The sequence below is a fragment of the Labeo rohita genome, chromosome 3, assembly GCF_022985175.1.
Source record: "Labeo rohita strain BAU-BD-2019 chromosome 3, IGBB_LRoh.1.0, whole genome shotgun sequence".
In the NCBI taxonomy this organism is placed as follows: domain Eukaryota; kingdom Metazoa; phylum Chordata; class Actinopteri; order Cypriniformes; family Cyprinidae; genus Labeo; species Labeo rohita.
This window is the reverse complement of record NC_066871.1, coordinates 27,289,688-27,310,200: the sequence shown is the minus strand read 5'-3', so window position 1 is coordinate 27,310,200 and position 20,513 is coordinate 27,289,688. Positions and strand designations below refer to the sequence as shown.

The window sequence follows — 20,513 nt, the reverse complement described above, 5'->3', positions numbered from 1 at the left end:
GGCAACCCGGAGGTGGAGAGAATCGTTCTTTGGGGGATGACAACATCAACGTCCCCACTCCCGGTGGAGGGCCGGGAGCTGTCACAGAAAAAGTCAATTCTCTCACCTCCGGGGTTCAGGCCCCAAGTTCCATCTTTGAGCAGCGCCCAAGAAGTGTCTCCTCGGATTCGGACTCGGAGCCTGATGTCGCCAGCACGGGAACCAGGGAAGAAGGTAAGCGCTGCCCAGTGCAGTCTGACTTTTCTCCAGGACGTTCTTCCTTCTGGGATCAGTCCCCTTCCCCTTCCCCCCCCAGGCTGCCCCACTGCGGTCACGTCGGTCAACGTCCCTTTGATACCCCTGGCGACCAGGCTGGGAGCCTGGCTTCAGCTTCCCAGCCCCTCGCGGTGGTTGATTCGGACGGTACGTCTCGGCTATGCGATTCAGTTCGCCAGGCATCCGCCCAGGTACAGAGGCGTTCTTTCCACTTCCGTCCATTCGGACACACATGCCGCTGTGCTTCGTGCGGAGGTTGCAGTCCTACTGGCGAAGGACGCAGTCGAGCCTGTCCCTCCAGCCGAGATGAAGTCAGGGTTTTACAGTCCTTACTTCATCGTGCCCAAAAAGAGCGGTGGGTTAAGACCCATCCTGGATCTTCGAGCCCTGAATCGGTCCCTTCTCAGGCTGCCGTTCAAGATGCTCACGACGAAGCGCATGCTAACATGCATTCGTCCCCAGGATTGGTTCGCAGCCATTGACCTGAAGGACGCGTACTTTCACGTCTCGATCCTGCCTCGACACAGACCCTTCCTACGGTTTGCTTTCGAGGGTCGAGCGTATCAGTACAAAGTGCTTCCATTTGGCCTCTCCCTCTCTCCCCGTGTCTTTACGAAAGTCGCGGAGGCTGCCCTGTCCCCTCTTTGGCAGACGGGCATTCGCATCCTCAACTATCTCGACGACTGGCTTCTCATAGCTCACTCGCGAGATCTGTTGTGCGAACAGAGGGACTTGGTGCTCCGGCACCTCAGCCATCTGGGCCTTCAGGTCAACCGAGAGAAGAGCAAACTCTCCCCAGTGCAGAGGATCTCTTTTCTCGGCGTGGAGCTGGACTCGGTCAGTATGACAGCCCGCCTCACCAACGAGCGCGCGCAGTCAGTGCTGAAGTGTTTGGAGTCATTCAGACACAAAACAGCGGTCCCTCTCAAAACATTTCAGAGGCTCCTGGGGCATATGGTAGCCGCAGCCGCAGTGACGCCGCTCGGCCTGCTTCATATGAGACCGCTTCAGTGCTGGTTACACGATCGAGTCCCGAGATGGGCATGGCACCGTGGCACACTCCGGATTGGCGTTTCCCTGCAGTGTCGCCGCCTGTTCAGCCCGTGATCAGACCCGGCCTTCGTTCAGGTCGGAGTCCCCCTGGGCCCGGCGATTCTCACGTCATCCTGAGACCCCGGCCTGGTTATGTGCCCAAGGTTCCCACCACGCCTTTCCGCGATCAGGTGGTGAACCTTGCAAGCTCTGCCCCTGGAGGAGGCAGACCCAGCCTCTGCGCTGCTGTGTCCAGTTCGCGCTCTGCGTATATACGTGGACTGCACTCGGCACTTCAGACGCACCGAGCAGCTCTTCGTCTGCTTTGGAGGTCAGCAGAAAGGGAATGCTTTCTCCAAACAGAGGTTGGCCCATTGGGTGGTAGATGCCATCTCCCTGTCGTACCAAAACCAGGGAGAGCCATGCCCCTTAGGTGTTCGTGCCCACTCCACACGGAGTGTTGCCTCATCCTATGCGTTGGCTCATGACGCCTCACTAGCAGATATCTGTAGAGCTGCGGGTTGGGCGACACCTAATACCTTCGCCAGGTTCTACAACCTTCGCGTAGAGGCCGTATCCTCCCGTGTCTTAACATAGACACCACAGGCGAGCGGGAGTCCGGCTGGTGTCGGCTTGCTACGCCATTCCTAATGGATCCGTGCGCTATTTTCCTCAGTTGTTCCCTCCGGCGAACCTGGGTCCTCCATGCCCCGCAGTCAGGCCTAGTGCGGAGTAGTGCTTGTCTGTGCTCCGGTTGGGTCTCCTTCGCCCAGCAGGTTGTGGCAACATGTTTCAGTATTTTTCCACGGTCAGCCAGAAGGCCGATGTTTCCCTCATATATCCCTAAAATCTATGGATATATTGAATTTCTTGTGTTCCACATGTAGAGATTTCATGTGCTCCGCCCCCCCAACTCCTGCTTCAGTACAACTGGCATCCCTGTGGGGCCCCCTATTGGCCCCCAGGGCGTTGGGAAGGTTACGCTCATATCCGTCTGCTGACACGTCTGCCTGTCGGCACGCGGTGTGTTGCGTAACGCGACGTCTGGATCGTGGCCTGTTCCATGGGTCTGTTCCCATATGTAACGTCGTAGTGAAACGACTGAAGGGGAACGTCTAGGTTACGTACGTAACCCTCGTTCCCTGAAGGAGGGAACGGAGACGTTACATCCCCTGCCACGACCTGACGTCGCGCTGACGCCGGGCTGCAGCTCAGCTCCTCAGCAAAAGCCTGAATGAGTGGTTGCACGCCGCCTCCTTATATATCCGTATATACGGGGGAGTGGCTCGGCATGCAAATACCACTCGCCAATGTTCATGAATGTTCATTGGCCTTTTGAATAAAGCTTGGAGATGATTGGACTCTCAAGCGAGTTCCCATATGTAACGTCTCCGTTCCCTCCTTCAGGGAACGAGGGTTACGTACGTAACCTAGACGTTTTATTCTGGATAAAATGGCATAAAACATTTAAAGTGAGTCTATATGGCAACCCAGTCATGCCAGTGATGTCATCTTTGCAAAATAATATTATGTTGTTTCTTGCTCGCTTTGCGACACTTTCAAAGTGAAACTTAGTGGTGCTAAAACATATTTACAGAATTATTTACAACATTATTTTATTTTATTTTATTTTATTTTATTTGTGTGGAAAAACAGTCAATGTCCCACTGACAATTTTAACTGTTTAAATTGTTTTATATTTTTAAATTATTTATATTTTATTTCTAATTTTGATAAAATTGACATTTCAGCTCTGAAAAGGACTCTCTCTGGACTGTTTTTTTTTCATGTGTATACTATATACAGTCATGGTCAAAAATATCAGCACCCTTGCAATTCTGTCAGAAAATGCAACACTTCTCTCAGATAATTGTTCCAACTGCAAATGTTTTGGTATTCACATGCTTATTGTTTTTGTTTGCATTGCAACGACACACATACACACACACACACACACACTCAGTCTGGTTTATTATCCTTGTGGGGACTCTCCATAGGTGCAATGGTTTTTATACTCTCCACACTGTATTTTCTATCCCCTTACCCTAACCCTACCCCTAAACCTAACCCTTACAGAAAACTTTCTGCATTTTTACTTTCTCAAAAAAACTCATTCTGTATGATTTATAAGCTTTTGTACCCATGGGGACCTCAAGCCAGTCCCCACAATGTCAAAATTTTCAGGTTTTACTATCCTTGTGGATAGTAAAAGACATTTGGTCCCCACAATGTAGCAAAAACAAGTACACACACACACACACAAACAGAGAAGAAAAGTCAAACTTGGACTGGACAAAATTATTGGCACCTTGTCAAAATTGTAAGAAATAATTGTTTTTCAAGCATGTGATGCTCCTGTAGTTTGTATTTAGACACACCTGTGGCATGTAACAGGTGTGGGCAATATAGTAATCACACTTGCAACCAGTTAAAATGGAGAAATTTGACTTTTGTCAACCTTTCTGTTATGTGTCACACTGAGCATGGAGAAAAGAAAGAAGTGTAAAGAGTCGTCTGTGGATTTGAGAGAAAAAAATGTGGAAAAACATGGACAATCTCAAGGCTACAAGTCCATCTCCAGAGATCTTAATATTCCTGTGTCCACTGTGCTCAATATCATCAAGAGGTTTACAGCCCATGGCACTGTAGTTAACCTCCCTGGACGTGGATGGAAGAGCAAAATTAATGAAAAATTACAATGAAGGATTGCTCGAATGGTGGATAAAGAACCCTGCTTAACTTCCAAACAAATTCAAACTGATCTGCAGACACAGGGTACAACATTGTCAGCTTGCACTATCTGTGAAAAGGAACGCTATTGTAGGAGACCCAGGAGGACACCAAAGGCACGAAAAAGCAAGACTGGAGTTTGCCAAAACTTATGTGACAAAGCCACAATCCTTCTGGGAGAATGTACTGTGGACAGATGAGACAAAAGTAAAGGTAAAGGTCATCATGGCACTGTTTACAGAAAAAGAAATGAGGCCTTCAAAGAACACCGTCCCTATAGTCAAAAAACACAGTCCCTATAGTCAAACATGGTGGAGGTTCAAAGACGTTTTGGGGTTGCTGTGCTGCTTCTGGCACTGGATGCCTTGACTGTGTGAACGTTATCACGAAATCTGATGATTACCAAAGAATTTTGGGGTGCAACGTAGTGGCCAGAATCAGAAAGCTGCATCTCCAACAAAGGTCATGGGTCTTCCAGCAGGACAATGACCCGAAACACACTTCAAAAAGCACTCAGAAATGTTTACAAACAAGGCGCTGGAGAGTCCTGAAATGGCCAGCAATGAGTCCAGATCTGAATCCCAGAACACCTGTGGAGAGATCTCAAAACAGCAGCTGGGAGAAGGCATCCTTCAAATCTGAATGTCCTGAAGCAGTTTGCAAAAGAAGAGTGATCCAAAATCCCAGTAGAGAGGTGTAAGAAACTCATGCATGGTTACAGGAAGCGATTGATTTCAGTTATTTTTTCCAAAGGGGGTGCTACCAAATATTAAGTTAAGGGTGCCAATAATTTTGTCCAGTGCATTTTTTGGGCTCTGTGTGGAATTGTATCAGATTTGACTCTTCTTCTTGTTCCAATGCAAACAAAAAATAAATAAATAAATAAAATAAACATGTGAGTACCAAAACATTTGCAACTGCAACAATTTTCTGATAGAACTGCAAGGGTGCCGATATTATTGACCATGACTGTAAATCCACATGAGTTTACAGTTTTATTTCCTATTGTTTTAAAGATTTGTGTATAAAATTGAACAAAATAATGTTGCTGATGTTCAGAAATAACATGATTTACTGCAATAGGTGTATCACTGCTTTATTAAAATAATCAGCCAATGGTATAAAACTGGGTCACTGCTGCCTGTGTTTAACTCCAAGGGTTACATACTGTACATGAGGTTATGGATCAGGGGCCAGGAACACAAGCCTTCTCCAATTACGACCCAAGCCGTTAATCAGATCACTATTTTTGCAGTGACAGCTCACAGATTTCACCTTGACAAAATGCAGACTAATTACCCTCTTTTCCTAAAGTGTCTTAATAAGACCTTCTCACTGTTAGTGCTATTGCTATTATTGGTTGTCAAAAATTAAGTTTAACTGACTGAGGAAAAAAGCATGTGGAAATTGTCATTGATTTGTATATCAGACATGAATGGAGGGCTGTAGAATTCTTTTAAGCAGCTAAAGATGCCTTAAAGTCTTCTTGTTTTAATTGGCAGTATTTTACTTCTTGAACTGACATGTCCATTATGCCACACACACAAAACATTCATATCTTGTACGAACAAAACCATTTTTTTACTCATTTATAAAATTACAGACTAACCTAATCAGATTTGAGGAAAAATATAATCATTCGATTAATTAAGCATTAGCTACTTTGAAAGCAGCACAACCCTTAAGGAATAAAATTGCGTCCATTATAATACCTCAAAGCGGGAGGTCTGCAAATCTCTAACTGCTCAATCCACACTCAGCTCACACACAGGGCACGAGTACTCGTGTTGCCAACCATCACCATGGCAGCTGAGGGTGGGGGTCAGGGAGGCGTTCTCGGTGCTGACAGGCTGGCAGTGCTGGTGACAAGTGGCCATAAGTTCTCCCCAGTGGAAACCTGGGAGTGTGCCGGCTGCAGCACTTATGAAACAAACTATCAATACAGAACAGTAATCCTATTCATGCCGCATATTAATGATTGAAATTAAATCTCTACTGCAATAGCTCATTTGAATTGCAATATGACCCAACCTGCAGTTGAATAAATACCATGTTAATATTCAATGCATTTATATCACAGACACAGTAGTGGTAAATAGTAACATGCCCCGGAGTTACATAACTGAATTATAAATTAAATGTAACTAACTTATTTCTGCATGAACACTTTTTTCTTCTCTATTCAATTTTGAATAATGCACTACAACTGAGCTTCATTATGAAAGGTCCTTTTTTAATAAATTAAATTTCCAAAGATTTTTTCATTGCAGTATTGTAAATAGGGTGGCCATCTGTCCAGTTTTGGGTCGAACAGTTCGATTTGCAAATACCAGGTCTGTCTATCGGCGCAGGCTTGAGTCAAATGCTCATTTGTCCTCCCTTCAAGATCATCACTATTTGTTACTTTATCCAGTAGTAAATAATAATAAATACATTTGAAAAATAAGGTAGGTTAAGTTAGACACATTACTGACTGATTTTGTTCAACGGAAATAGTTCAAAACAAAGTGACGCAGTACCATTGCATCTCCATCATCGCAGTTGTGTTTAGTTTAGTTTCTGAACGAACAAATCAGGTAAGTCAATGATTTAATGAGCCATTCACAAAGACATTCACAAAATGATTCACTCAGTAGACAATGACTTGCCACTATCTACTGTCTATTTTAAAGGGATAGTTCACCCAAAAATAAAAATTTTATGTTTATCTGCTTACCCCCAGGGCATCCAAGATGTAGGTGACTTTGTTTCTTCAGTAGAACACAAACAAAGATTTTTAACTCTAACCGTTGCACTCTGTCAGTCATATAATGGCAGTCAATGGCTACCAAATCTTTGACAGTAAAAAAAACATACACAAACAAAACCAAAAACTCTGTGACTTGTGTCGATACACTGATGTCCTAAGACACGAAACGATCGGTTTGTGTGAGAAACCTACTGTCCTGAGCGCTTGCACAGCATCAAAGATCAATAAAATCAATCAAAGATTAAAAATAAATTAATAAATAAAAAATAAATTAATTTAGAAATCAATTTAAGGGACCAAATATTGTCCCTTAAAGGGATAATAATTTTACTTTATTTTAATATTTTATTATACTCACTATAATTACTCACTCTCAGAGAAGAATTTTGGTAACACTTTACAATAAGGTGTCATTTGTTAACGCTAGTTACTGTATAATGAACAATACATTTATTACACTATTTATTAGTCTTTGTAAATTTTAGTTATTAAAAATACAGTCGAACATTGTTTGGTCATGTTAGTTCAGTTAGTTCACTAATGTTAATAATGCATTAGTAAATGCTGAAATTAACATTAAATACAATTAATAAATGCTGTATTATTAATTCTTAGTTCATGTTAACTCATGTAGTTAACTAATGAACTTCATTGTAAAGTGGTACCAGAATTTCTTTCTTCTGCTGAACACAAAATAAGACATTTGAAGAATGTGGGTAACCAAACAGTTGCTGGTAGCCATTGACTTCCATAGTATTTTTTCTCCATACTATGCAAATCAATGGCTACCAGCAACTGTTTGGTTAACCACATTATTTAAAATATCTTTTTTTTTTTATTAAAAGAAAGAACCCAGATTTAAAAAAAAACATGAGGGTTATATAACAAAATTTATTTTTTGGGCGAACTATCCCGTTAATGGATTTAATTTCTATCATTGCTTATAAGTTTGGTATTATTTTGCACTTTTAATCCAGGCTACACTGAATCCTGCATTGTCCTTCTTTCTGGTGTTTTTAGTAAATGCCACCCTAATTGTAAAGCTGGAAATCACATTCTCCTCCTCCTTAAATCTAAGTGCAAAAATCAATCGTGAACACTTAAAACACTTGAATCTCCGCTCATACAATCTGTATGCTTTTTAAGGAGCTCTTCCTTTCACAGGCCTCTTACTTCTGAGTCTCTGCATGGGTCTCGCAATCTTCCGGTGCCTGCTCACAACTGCATGTGTTTTGGTTATTATCATTCCCACTGCCTTTGCTAATAGGAGTGCGTTATCACAGCTGTCTATTCAGGTCCCCCCCCCCATCACTCACTTCCCATTGATCCGCTGCACCGAGCCTTTTCCGCTTAAGATGTGTCCTTTCAAGAATAATTGCCCGCTCAGAGCGTTTACTAGGAGTCGGGCTCCACAATCACAATTCTCTGCAGCTAATGTCGAGAGGGGTCACAGGCAAAAGCACTGAGTGATGCAATTTTAGGCCATAAACACGGTAACCAAAATCATGAGCTAAAGCAGGCCGCTCTCTCTGCAGGAGGTCGGCGCTAACAAGCCGTGGCTGCTTTGCGCAGGGCCTGCGGCACCCGAGGAACAAGCCTCCTAGAGCGTCCTTGAGCACAAATGGTGTGCAGATGTACTGGTAACATCCCATGCTGGGGCCCAGTAAGAGCGACCTGTCTGTCCACTTGCGCAGTATAGTGGGGGTGCTGGCGCAGTGCCATTGCCTCATACAGCGGCCATGTGCTCCGAGGTCTGCTGACTCTATCACCCTGCTGACCCTCATTGCGTAAGCATGGACAGAAATAGAAGAGCAGAGGTCCTCCTCATCTAGTGCTGCTTAAAGGAAGAATAACTTTACTTCTGACTGTTTCAAGAGATACTACACACACAGAAGTCACATTGCAGAGGTTAATAGATGGTTATTACATCTCTAAAGCACTATTCGGATGAAAGTTGTTTTTCATAGTAGTTAAAATTGCTAAAATTGCTAAAAAACAAACCCCAAAAAAACCCATTCCCACCGAGACAAAATTACAGCTTTTAGACGACCATAACTGCTCCATGATTTTAACCGAGGATGTTTGACAGAAAACATCATCTCGTTCGATTCTGAAAAGATTAAAATCAAAAAATCTGTTACATGACCTCCACAGGGAAAACCAGATCTGTCCAAAAAGGTTTCAGCTACATGAACATCAACAGCAGAAAACTGTTTAAAAGTTTATACAACTAATGTGGTAGTTTTAACAAACCACTGTTTTGTGATGATTTATATATATATATATATATATATATATTGCTAGAGGACATCTAATGGACAATTAGTTTTTATTGTAGTTTTATATACATATACCTACAGTATTCTACTGTACACTACAAAAGCTTGGAGTTGACCACAGGGTTACTATCATTAACTAAAAAAGAAACAAAAAACAAAACAAAACAAAACAAAACCTGAAGGTCAGTTGCTGCCTTAACTTTTACAAGTCATTTCAACAGAAATTATATTAAACTGACTTTTAAAAAAATAAACAAAATAAAAAGGTTAAATAAAAATCAAGTTAAAGCTCTTTTTGAATAAAACTATAAAAGTTTAAATTGCTCAATTTTGATAGGTTAGATCATTTTTTTTTTTTTTTTTTTACAGAGCATTATTAAATAAACTGAAAAAAAAATCATAAAAATCATGTAAACTACATAAACTACTACTACAACAAATTACTAAAACTTAAATGTTATATAATAATAACAGTTTTTATTTATTTATTTTTTTGAAAGAAGTCTTTCATGACTGCATTTATTCACTCAAAAATACAATAAAAATGATTATACTGTAAAATATTATTACAATTTACAATACCTGTTTTCTATTTTTTTCTATTCTTTTTGAATAAAAATATAATATAATATAAGTTTAAATTGCTCAATTTTGATGGGTTAGATATTTTTTTACAGCACGTTTAAAAAAACATTAACTGAAATAATAAAAAAAAATCATAAAAATCATGTAAATTACATAAACCAACAAAATTACTAAAACTTAAATGTTATATAATAATAAAAACTATCATAGTATACTAAATAACACTAGATGGTAAGACATTTATTTATTTATTTATTGAATGAAAGAAGTCTTCCATGCTCACCAAGACTGCATTTATTCATTCAAAGATACTATAAAATTGATTATACTGTAAAATATCATTATGATTTACAATAACTGTTTTCTATTTTAATACATTTTAAAATGTCATTTATTCAGGTGATGGCAAAGCTAAATTTTCAAGCAGCTATTACTTTTTTTTTTTTTTACTATTATTATGCATAATTTTAAGATACAATTGTTTTTATACATTAAAATTATTTCTTAATTTACTGAATAATAAATAATCTTGAAAAATAGATAGGTAATTTTATTTTATAGTTTATTTATTTTATTTATTAAATAAATATTTATGTATTTATGTTCTCTGCAATTTTTCTGTATTTGTTATTTTTCATTGTTATTATTTAATTTCTTTTGTATAATTTTATAATAAAATGTTGATGATATAATATTGTATATTAATTTAATAAAATGTTTATTTCTTCTTTTATTGGATAATAAATAATATATAATAATATAGGTAATATATTTTAACAGTGCTATTAATTTATTTAAGAAAGTTATTTGTTTTCTCTGCAATTTATGTAATTTGCCTTTGTTATTATTTATTTTGTTATTATTTATTATTTAATTAAAATAATTTTAGTTAAAATTATTTAAAATAATTTTACAATTCAGTGTCACATGATAACTTAAAAAATGCTGATTTGGTGCTCCAAAAATATTTATTATGATCAACGTTGAAAATGGTTGTGCAGCATAGTATTTTGTGTGGAAGCGATTCTTTTGGGGGAGGGGGGTTACTTTTTTCTTCTTTGATGAATAAAAAGTCTGAAAAAACATTTAAAAAAAATGTGTCTTGACTGTTACTTTTAAACAATTTATAATCAAACTGAATATATACAATGAAGAATATAAAAATGTTCAGATGGGAAGTAAACAACTAAGTATTTTATTCACAAAGCTGAAAAATAAGTCAATAAAGAAGGTGCACTGGGCCAAAAAAAAGAGACAAATGTAGCTTTCAGTATTTGACAAAGGTCAAAGCAAATGAGGAGAAGCTTTGTGAAACAATAATAAATCACAATTGCAGTCATTCACATCCAGACAGGATTATAGCTCTCAGGCGACTGTAATTACTCCATTACACTGAGGATCTTTGACGGAAAACACCATCTCGTTTGATTCTGACAGGATTAAAATCACAAAACGCATCTGTGAAACACAAAGTTACATGACCTCCTCGGGGAAAACCAGATCTGTCCAAAAAGGCTTCATCTGCATAAACATGAACAGCAGAAAACCATTCAAAAGCTTATACCACTAATGTGGTAGTTTTAACAAAGTGCTGTTTTGTGATTTTTATGAACCCGTCTGTTTTTGCCAGGGGACATCTAATGGACAATTGTTTAGTGAATTTAACAGGACACATGCTATTCTGGTTAGAGTCATGCTAAAAGCACAATTGCTGCTTTCATGGATTTGTTTGTTTGTGTTTGAAGTAAAAGCTCTGATTGCATTATTCAATTTAGTTAGACACACATAATCAAAGCCACTATGGGGTCTTCAAAGATAAATATACACACTATTTTCCCAAGAAAAGCACTTTTTATAGATAGAAACACTGTTTCAACTTTTCAACTTGCATTCATAATGGTTTATTTTGAGGCATTATATGCAGAGAAATGTTTTGGTGTTTACTGTCATTCTGCTACTCTGTATTCCCTCCTGTCTCTGCCCTGAGGGCACATGTAAGAAGATTTTTGTGTCACACAGGACAGGAAGGTATTCCCAGTCTAGCCTTTTGTCAAAAAACAGGATAAAAAAAAAAAGCTAGCTGTCAAAGCGGCTTGTCACTGCTATGTTGACCTGAGCTGCTGTGGCTGAGCCCTTCAATGGTGCCGCCCACAACTGCTTTGCTCTCCTTTCACTCTTTGATGCCTCCTGCTTTTTCCCCAGCAGTGCTCATTCTGTGAATGACGGAGGAGCTGGGTTAAACTCGGCTGACAGGTGAGCACTGATATGGAATACAAGGCCATTCCTGAAATTACGTGGAGGTTACTGTGTTTTGTAATCTTAGTGACACTATAGTCAATTCACTCTTGATATTGTAGGTACTGGCCTATTAGCATTTATATAGGATGATTGTATCTAATATCCAGCTCGCGAGTCTTATTTTCTGCTGTCACACAATGTAGTAAGGTGCCAGACATCACAACCGGATTTTTAAAGTCAGTTGGAAAAGATAGAGAGTACTTCATTCTGATTGCTGGACTGGATCTTGTGTAAACACTACGATTTGATCAGTAAATATTGCTGCTATTTAGATATCAATGTATGTGTGTGTGTTAATTATATTGTATTTTATATTATGATTATGTCTTCCTTTATTAAACAAACACTGTAATAAATATTTGTGATGAATGTCTTTTTAAAATTATTATTCAATTTCTTATTAAATATAATTTTATAATATATAATATTATATGCATGTTAATTATTTAATATTGTATAATAAAATGTGTATTTCTTCATTTATTAAATAAACACTGTAATAAATGATTACAGTATAATTTTGTTATATTTAATTTATTATATACATATTCATTTGTGTTCTCTGCAATTTATTTATTCTTTCTTTTTTCTATTATTATTATTATTATTATTATTATTATTTAATTTCTTATTTTTTTTATAATTTTACAATAAAATTATATATATATATATATATATATATATATATATATATATATATATATATTCATATTCATGTAATAAAATTATTTCTTAATTTATAGAATAATAAGCAATACATTTTATTTATTTATTATTTATTAATTTGATTTATTTATTAAATACATATTTATGTATATATATAATTATACTATACAATTATTTTATACATTAAAAATATTTCTTAATCTACCGAATAATAAATAATCTATAAAAATAGATATAAAAATATTTATTTATTTTATTTATTAAATAATTATTTATTTTTTTGTGTCCTCTGCAATTTTTCTGTATTTGTTATTTTTCATTGTTATTATTTAATTTCTTTTGTATAATTTTACAATAAAATGTTGATGATATAATATTGTATATTAATTTAATAAAATGTTTTATTTCTTCTTTTATTGGATAATAAATAATATATAATAATATAGGTAATACATTATTACAGTGCTATTAATTTATTTAAGAAAGTTATTTGTTTTCTCTGCAATGTATGTAATTTGCCTTTGTTATTATTTACTTTCTTATTATTTATTATTTCATTAAAAAATTTGTTAAAATTATTTAAAATAATTTTACAATACAATTTTACATTAAAAGTGTATATGTGTGTATAAATGTTATATATATATATATTTATGTTGTCCAAGAAGCACTTCCAAATCCTGGATCCCTTGCTGTGCAAATGCATTCTGCTGAAACATGAATAAGCCAATTTAATACTCCTGTCCTTCTGTCCTTGTGGGCAGACACAAAATGGCTGGAGGGTCTGAGTGCAAGAACACTCTGTGTTTACCCCGAACATCTGTTCACTGTGTATTTCATTACACTTTTTCCCTGCTAGAGGACCCACTTGAGCCCAACTACAACTTTACAACCCCAGTGCTCGCACCCAGCCTCAATATATCCATGACGCACCGACTTGGGAACATTAGCTAGACAGACAGAGGGTTATCAGCAGGGCACATTGTTGTGAAAAGCAGCATCCAATAAATCTGTTAGCTGACCCCTAGCGTGATTTTGATTGGAAATCCAGGGAAAGATGCCAGAATATCTTCCCCGGATTAATCAAGGCAGATTAAGTTGGGGATAATCTAGTCTAAATAATCCTAAACAGCATGGATATTTCATCTGCTCGCTCGCTCGCCTCGGTCTGTGGCCATAACACCAAAGGGTGTGTGGGAATGCTGAAATATGTGACTATTCTCCTCTTTAGATCCAGTTTGGCACATTGATCCAGGCTAATTAAGGCTTGGACATGATCCCACAGAAAGCAAGTCGCTCAGTTTGATTGAGCATAATATAATGAGAGCCAGCTCACTGAAGACCTTCAGTTCTCGTCCCCAAACCATGGCACTTCGGGACCGGAATAATCATGAAGAGGAGTGTGCGTGCCCTTGATGTGCTGGTAAAATGTCTTCATTTCTACACCATCAGTCTAAAATCTCATTGCCGGGAGCACTCCGCTGACCCATGACTTATCGATTTCTCAGGTGCCTTGACAAGACAGAGAGATAAACCTAGACAGGTTGTCCTTGGACCCCAGAAGCCTGAGCCTGAGAAGGGCTCGTCACTTGTGATCAGCGAGCATATACAATTCTCCATTCTCTGCCATTCAGCTGGCCACCTGATGTATAGTTTCTGTCAGCAGCTGGAAAACCAATTGATGTACTGATTGGATGTGACAAGAAGACAGCCTATATTTGTGTTGGGGGCTGAGCCCGTGTCCCTTTCAGTTAAACTGATTTAAAGTTGATCCAAGCAAAGGCTACTGGACATGTTAGGGGAGCTGTCCAGAAAAGAGATCATTTGTGGGGATATCTGGATATTTGGGATTATTTTTTGCACATGCAAAAGCGATACAAAACTATAAATACTTAATGTGATGACGTTTGACAAAATATCCATAGAATTTCAACAAAAACCTTTATTTTGTGTAAAACACAGTGATCAAAATTTCATTGTGAGTCTCTGCATTGTCCTGTCTTCTTGACCACTAGGTTTGGGTATCGTTTGAATTTGATCAATTCCAGATTCCGATTCTGCTTATCGATTCCCAGTTTCAATTCCAATGTGAGTAAAAAATGATATCAAACATATTTATTTTGTGTCTCATTATTGCAAAACATTTAGTTACAGCTGAAAACCATGAACAAAAATTGGCAGGCCACATAAAAACTGGACTCATTTAAGAGCTGCATGATTTTGGATAAACTGAGTTTGTTTGTTTTTTTTAGTAAAGACTCTAAAAAAATTTTAGTAAAAAATTAGACAACTAAACAACATCATGTGTAATTTATGAATGAATGATTTAATGACTCACTCATTACTGGATGAATCCGCTTTTGTGTATGAATCTCTTGAATGATTCAAGACATTTTAACAGCCCCTTTTCGCCAAGAAAGTAATCGATAAATCTTTGTTTGAAATGTCAAATTACTTTCAAAAGGGGATTTAGCTACTCTATTTTGAACGCCAACATACAAATCATGTGTGTATTCAAACTATAAACTTTTATCCCAGTACTTCTGTGATTATTTGAATGCTTGTAACAGAAATAATGATACTGTGTGGTTGAAAAGTGTGAAGCGGTTTCATTCATTTACACGACAGCTGCTCTCTTCAGGTCAGTGACAGTGGAAACGCAGGTTTGAATGTTCAAATCACACTGATGTGATCATTCGCTGCACGGACGTGATCGCACACATCGAAGGTTTATGAATGAAACCGATGAATCATTGTAATTTAGGAATAGAATCATGTTGGTGTTTGAATAGTGTTCACAATCTTTAACAATTTGTTAAAATAAAGTGCTTTTTGTCATGTTGGTAGTGGTGACATCCCTTGCAAAATGTTTAACTTATCACAAATATTATACTTGGCTTTTTCCGCCTCTGATCGCAAGTGTAGCCAAACTGTGGAGCACTTAAATTAGCAAGCAAGGTCGGGTCCTTACAGATCGAAAAAAATAATAAATAAATAAAAAGAAGCGCACAAAGGAATCGATAGGCTGAATCTAAATTTTAATTTTACAACAAGTATCTGATTCCTGAACTTAAGTATCCGATTCTGGCACTGGAATTAATTTTTGATTCCCAACCCTATGGACAACCAGGATTGAATTAGTGTCATTGTAAACCTGCAATATTTGAGAAATCAATGATTTGGAATGACCAACTTCTCACACAATAGCTGAAAGGGTCATCCCTTTGGCCTTCATCTGGACAACCTGATACAGGGTTTCAGTCAGTATAGAGTGGCCCACCATCTTGCAATCTCAGTGAAAAGTGAAGGAATGCTGCCAGTTAAATAGGGTTTGTCATGTAATTAAGGAAATTAGCACCAGGTGCCAGATTAACACCAATAACTTAGGTAAAGTTATTTACCTATGAAGCTCACACTACAGGATTTTTAGCCCGATTTTGCCCCGATTTTCCCCTCCTGAGAATCGGAGCAAAAATCTTGTCGAGCACCTCGATCGGTCCCGATGTTCGGCACAGAATATTTGGTAATGTGAAACGTTCACAGATCAGATCTTGCACCTCCCGATCTGCTCTCACACAAATTGGGGCCGCCCCGATCATATCAAACATGTTTAATATTCAGGATTTTAAATCGGGATGATCACGGCTATGATTACGTCAGTACTTTCACAACAGCCAATGTGCGACTGCAAAACAGCTGCTGTATGGTCCACTGGATAGTGGAGATGGAGTAAACTGCATCTTATGTTTTTGTAGTAACACTGTCTGTGTAATATGTCAAAAACATACCACAACCGCATGGAGCAATGCTTATACTACTGTTTTAGCAATTAAAATAGTTCAGTTTTGTATGTAATGGCAAAGTGATTATATTTCATTTCGTTTTTTTATTAAGTTAATTTAGAAAAACGTTTGGAGCATTTTTTGTTCGTTAACTATAAGTTTTTGTTTTTTTCAATTAACGACCAAGCGGTCAGTGGCAGACAGTGAGTTGATCATAGACTATGTCTAATCAGTTTTGCCTTCTCAAATCACGACCTGCCTAAAGTAAAATCTATAGATATAAAACAGTTAAAGCATATAACAGTTAACTAACATTTGTAAACATTTTTTTTTTTAAATATTTTTTTAAATTATAAACTACAACAGAACATATACAATTATAACAAGACATCTAAATAAACAAAATGAGAAAAAAAAAATTTGTAAACATAAGTTGCTGAAATTAGGATCTGTTGCGTAAGATCAGGTGAGGCGCTCCCTCCTTCATGATAATCTTAATAATATCTTGTAGTGTGTGATGCGCCACAATTTTCAAATCTTGTAGTGTGTGCATGTTTAAGATTTCAGGGAAGATAATCTGCAAAGATTCTCCTTATGTGTGCACTGCAACCAGATTTCATAATCGGTTAGGATTTAAAAAATCCCGGCTTGAAAATATCTCATTTAAAGGTTTTTATACTGTGTTTCAGAATACAATTAATTAATGAAATATGCTTTAAAAAACTGTCCTTCTACTCCTTTTAGTATTACTTCAAATAGGATTAAGCCATGACTAACTAATCTCAAATTTGCAAATAAACCAAGATCTGCAAATCTAAAACAAATTCCAAATGATCTGAGCTTTGCTAGCTACAATCATTTTATAGCTATATTTTTCCCCCATTTCTACTATTTTCCTAATGAATAAGGAGAAAAATCTGCAACCATGTTAAAACCCAAATCATTTTGTTCTGATGCGTTCATTTTTTCTGAAGCAATTAATTTGAGAGCCAATAGTGTGCGTTTGGAGCAGGACTATATGCTTATCCAACCAATGGCAGAAGGGGGAGTGTTTGGAAAGTCTGTTCGAAACATCAAGTCATTATTTTTGGAATTCCATTCAGTTGGTGACACAAAAATGACACACTTTACTCTATTAGGTCTCCCGACCGATAAAAGAGCCACCCCTGAGCAATAAATTTCCCCCTAAATCTTTTACAGTCCTGAAAATCCTTGGTTACTTATTCATCCCCTCACTTCACAACGCAGTAGCAGTGGCTCATACATGAATCTCTCTCATGCGAGTCCACCGGTGTGACTAATGCAGATGTTTAATTCTGTCGAAAAGCCCTCACAGCAGAAGCACTCACCCACCTGAGTCTCATGAAGAGGATGAAGGCGACCAGCAGGGCTCCCAGAGAGATACAGTGTCCCAAGTAGTTTATGATGACTGCAATGTGGTAATGCAGCTTGCTCTTCTTCTGAAAGATCACAAAGGGACAGACACACATAGAAACACATTAGGAAGATGAGAGACTGATGTCCTGCAGATATCTGACATCTAAATCCCAACATGGAATAACTCCTAAAAGCTTTTTGGGGCATTACAGGGACAGGGAAAAAAAAAAAAATCTATGAAGAACAAAAATAACTCTGACTGCCGTCTATAACTATGATATTATATACGATATTTTGCTACCTGTTAATTATCTTGTCACTTTAATGTGATATCTATATCACATCTTTATAAAACATCTTTAAAACATAAACAGTCATGCTGCTTATGTTTCCCCCCCCCAAGTATATGTATAATACTTAATAATTTTCATTGAATGAACTACATGTGAAGCAGTTGCACGTTATGGAAAATAAAAATGACTAATTGCTTTCAGAGAAAACACTAGCAGGGTCAAGACTGTTGAAAAACAAAAACAAATGGCAGATACTCAACTGACAGGTACTGAAAATAATCCTTAGTCAACAATCATTAAAGCAGGATATATTTTCTTCTTTAAACTATTCACATAAAGCTGCCTTAAAATGTAGTCTCTCTTGCTCTCTCTCTCTCTCTCTCTCTCTCTCTTTTTTTAATTGCATCTGAATTTGTTATATGAGGAAACTGCAGTCCCTCATCATACGACTGATTGGATATGCTACCTTTAGCATCCTTTAATCTTTCAATTTTCCAGATTATTACACTAATTTGGTGCTGCCAGATTAGATTTGTGTGCCTCACTGGACATTAATGATGAAATAAGCATTAAATAAATAACTTAACATCACACAGCAGCCAACACACGGACTGACCCTTAACCTAATCACACACTCTCATCCGTAATCATTAGCCTTGCACATGAGGATCGCATTACACCGCTCTGCCTGACACTAATGCTAACAGCATCCAACCAGCAACTGTTTCCAACTGTTATGAATATTTCGCTCTGTGATGAGTGAGGCAGATGTTCATGGTCTCCACTATCATGATGATTGCCAACCTGACATAATTCCTTCAATTAAGCGATTAGCTTTGGCTCAGTCAAACGGTTGCTTGCTTATAGCACAACAACTCACACAAAGCTGCTCATGTTTGAGCTAACATGTCATGCTTGTGGAAAAAAACATATTAATAGCCGGGCCAAATGATTCCATGAAGCATATGTTGATCACGTAATACTCAGGTTAGCGTGTGTGAGCATATAGGCATCATGTGCTCTTTCATCGCGGGCCCAGCACCTTTCCATTCTCTTGCCCCTCACGGCGTCCTCCTGGTGCAAAAATCTGTCGCTGAATTCCTGCGGTCGTCACAGGACGGGCCTGTGAAGCAAACCCCCGCTGGTCACTGCAGACCCTGCGGACCACTAAGACCAGAGAACCAGACTGTCCAAGCAGGGGGGAGGAAAGGCAGTTCTGGAATCCAGTGCCTACAAATCCACAAGGCTCATGAATTTAGACCAGCAGCAACCGCTCAGAAGGCAAATCAATCAGAAACTGCATGGACTGATGTGCTTATTGCTTTAGAGATGAGGTAATCCTTTAGGAGAGAATTTGGAGAACAATGAATACATTTTTTGCTCAACATAACATAGCAGTCCCCATAAGAGATATTACAAAAAGAGCTTGACTTTTAAAGATTGTTCTCTGCTTTCCCAGATACATGCATAAAGATGTCGCCAAGATGTCTGCCAAAGTGTGCATCATCTGAAAAGCACTATGATCAATTTTAAATGCTTTGCGTGTGTAAAAGCATTTAATGACAACTTAAACGGATAGTTTACACTAAAATGCGTCCTTTTCCACATAAACACAAAATCATAGCTTTTTCTATGTGGTTTGGCTGTTCGTCCACACGTAAATGCAGTATCAGGTCACTGAAACCGAACCTTTTTTGAAAACTCCTGGCAGGGTGAAGATTTTCAGAAACGTGTGTTGTCATGTAGGTGGTGAAACTGGAGATTTTGGCTCGATTTTGGCATCGGAGTGCGCGTTTTTTTTAGGCTTACAATACACATGAATACAGGGGGGTGAAAACTTTTTGAACTTGAAGATCAGGGTAGATGTACCTTTTCTGTTTTCTGGGAAACATGTAAGTATCTTCTGTAGCTTCTGAAGGGCAGTAGTAAATATGATATTTAGGTAAAATAAGAAAAATGTATACATCTTCATTCTGTTCAAAGTTTACACACCTTGCTCTTAATGCATCGTTTTTCCTTCTGGAGCATCAGTGAGCGTTTGAACCTTGTGTAATAGTTGCATATGAGTCCCTCAGTTGTCCTCAGTGTGAAAAGATGAATCCCAAAATCATACAGTGATTGTTTGAAAGGGTTCAAATACACCAAAATGCTGAAAAAGCAAAGAACTTGTGGGACCTGAAGAATTTTTTCTGAAGAACAGCAGACAGTTTATGGATTCAGGACAAACAAGGGACTTATGAACTACTATCACTAAAAAAAAAAAAAAAAAAAAAAAAAAAAAAATTAAAACACAGCTGTGGATTAATCAGGTAACAACAGTATTAAATTCCACAAGTTGATATGATTCTTTAGGGTCTTAACAAAAAGTCATGGTTTAGTTAAAATGTCTCAATGGTAGTGTAAAAAAGGACGCTTTTTACCTTGTCAAAATCACCTCTGCAAAAATCAACCTATTCTGGTGGATGTT

The 20,513-nt window shown here is 37.7% G+C and overlaps 1 protein-coding gene across 2 annotated transcripts in view; it reads right to left on the bottom strand.

Moving 5' to 3' along the window:
• The window catches only part of crhr1 (corticotropin releasing hormone receptor 1), a 163,065-nt gene that overhangs the window by 43,650 nt on the left and 98,902 nt on the right, over positions 1-20,513 (bottom strand). For both annotated transcript variants that reach the window (XR_007826355.1, XM_051102015.1), the window contains exon 6: positions 17,730-17,836. Coding sequence is in view for 1 of the 2 variants with exons in the window: in XM_051102015.1 (XP_050957972.1) it covers positions 17,730-17,836 (107 nt within the window). In the remaining variant the exon portion in view is untranslated. The remainder of the gene's footprint in view (positions 1-17,729; positions 17,837-20,513) is intronic.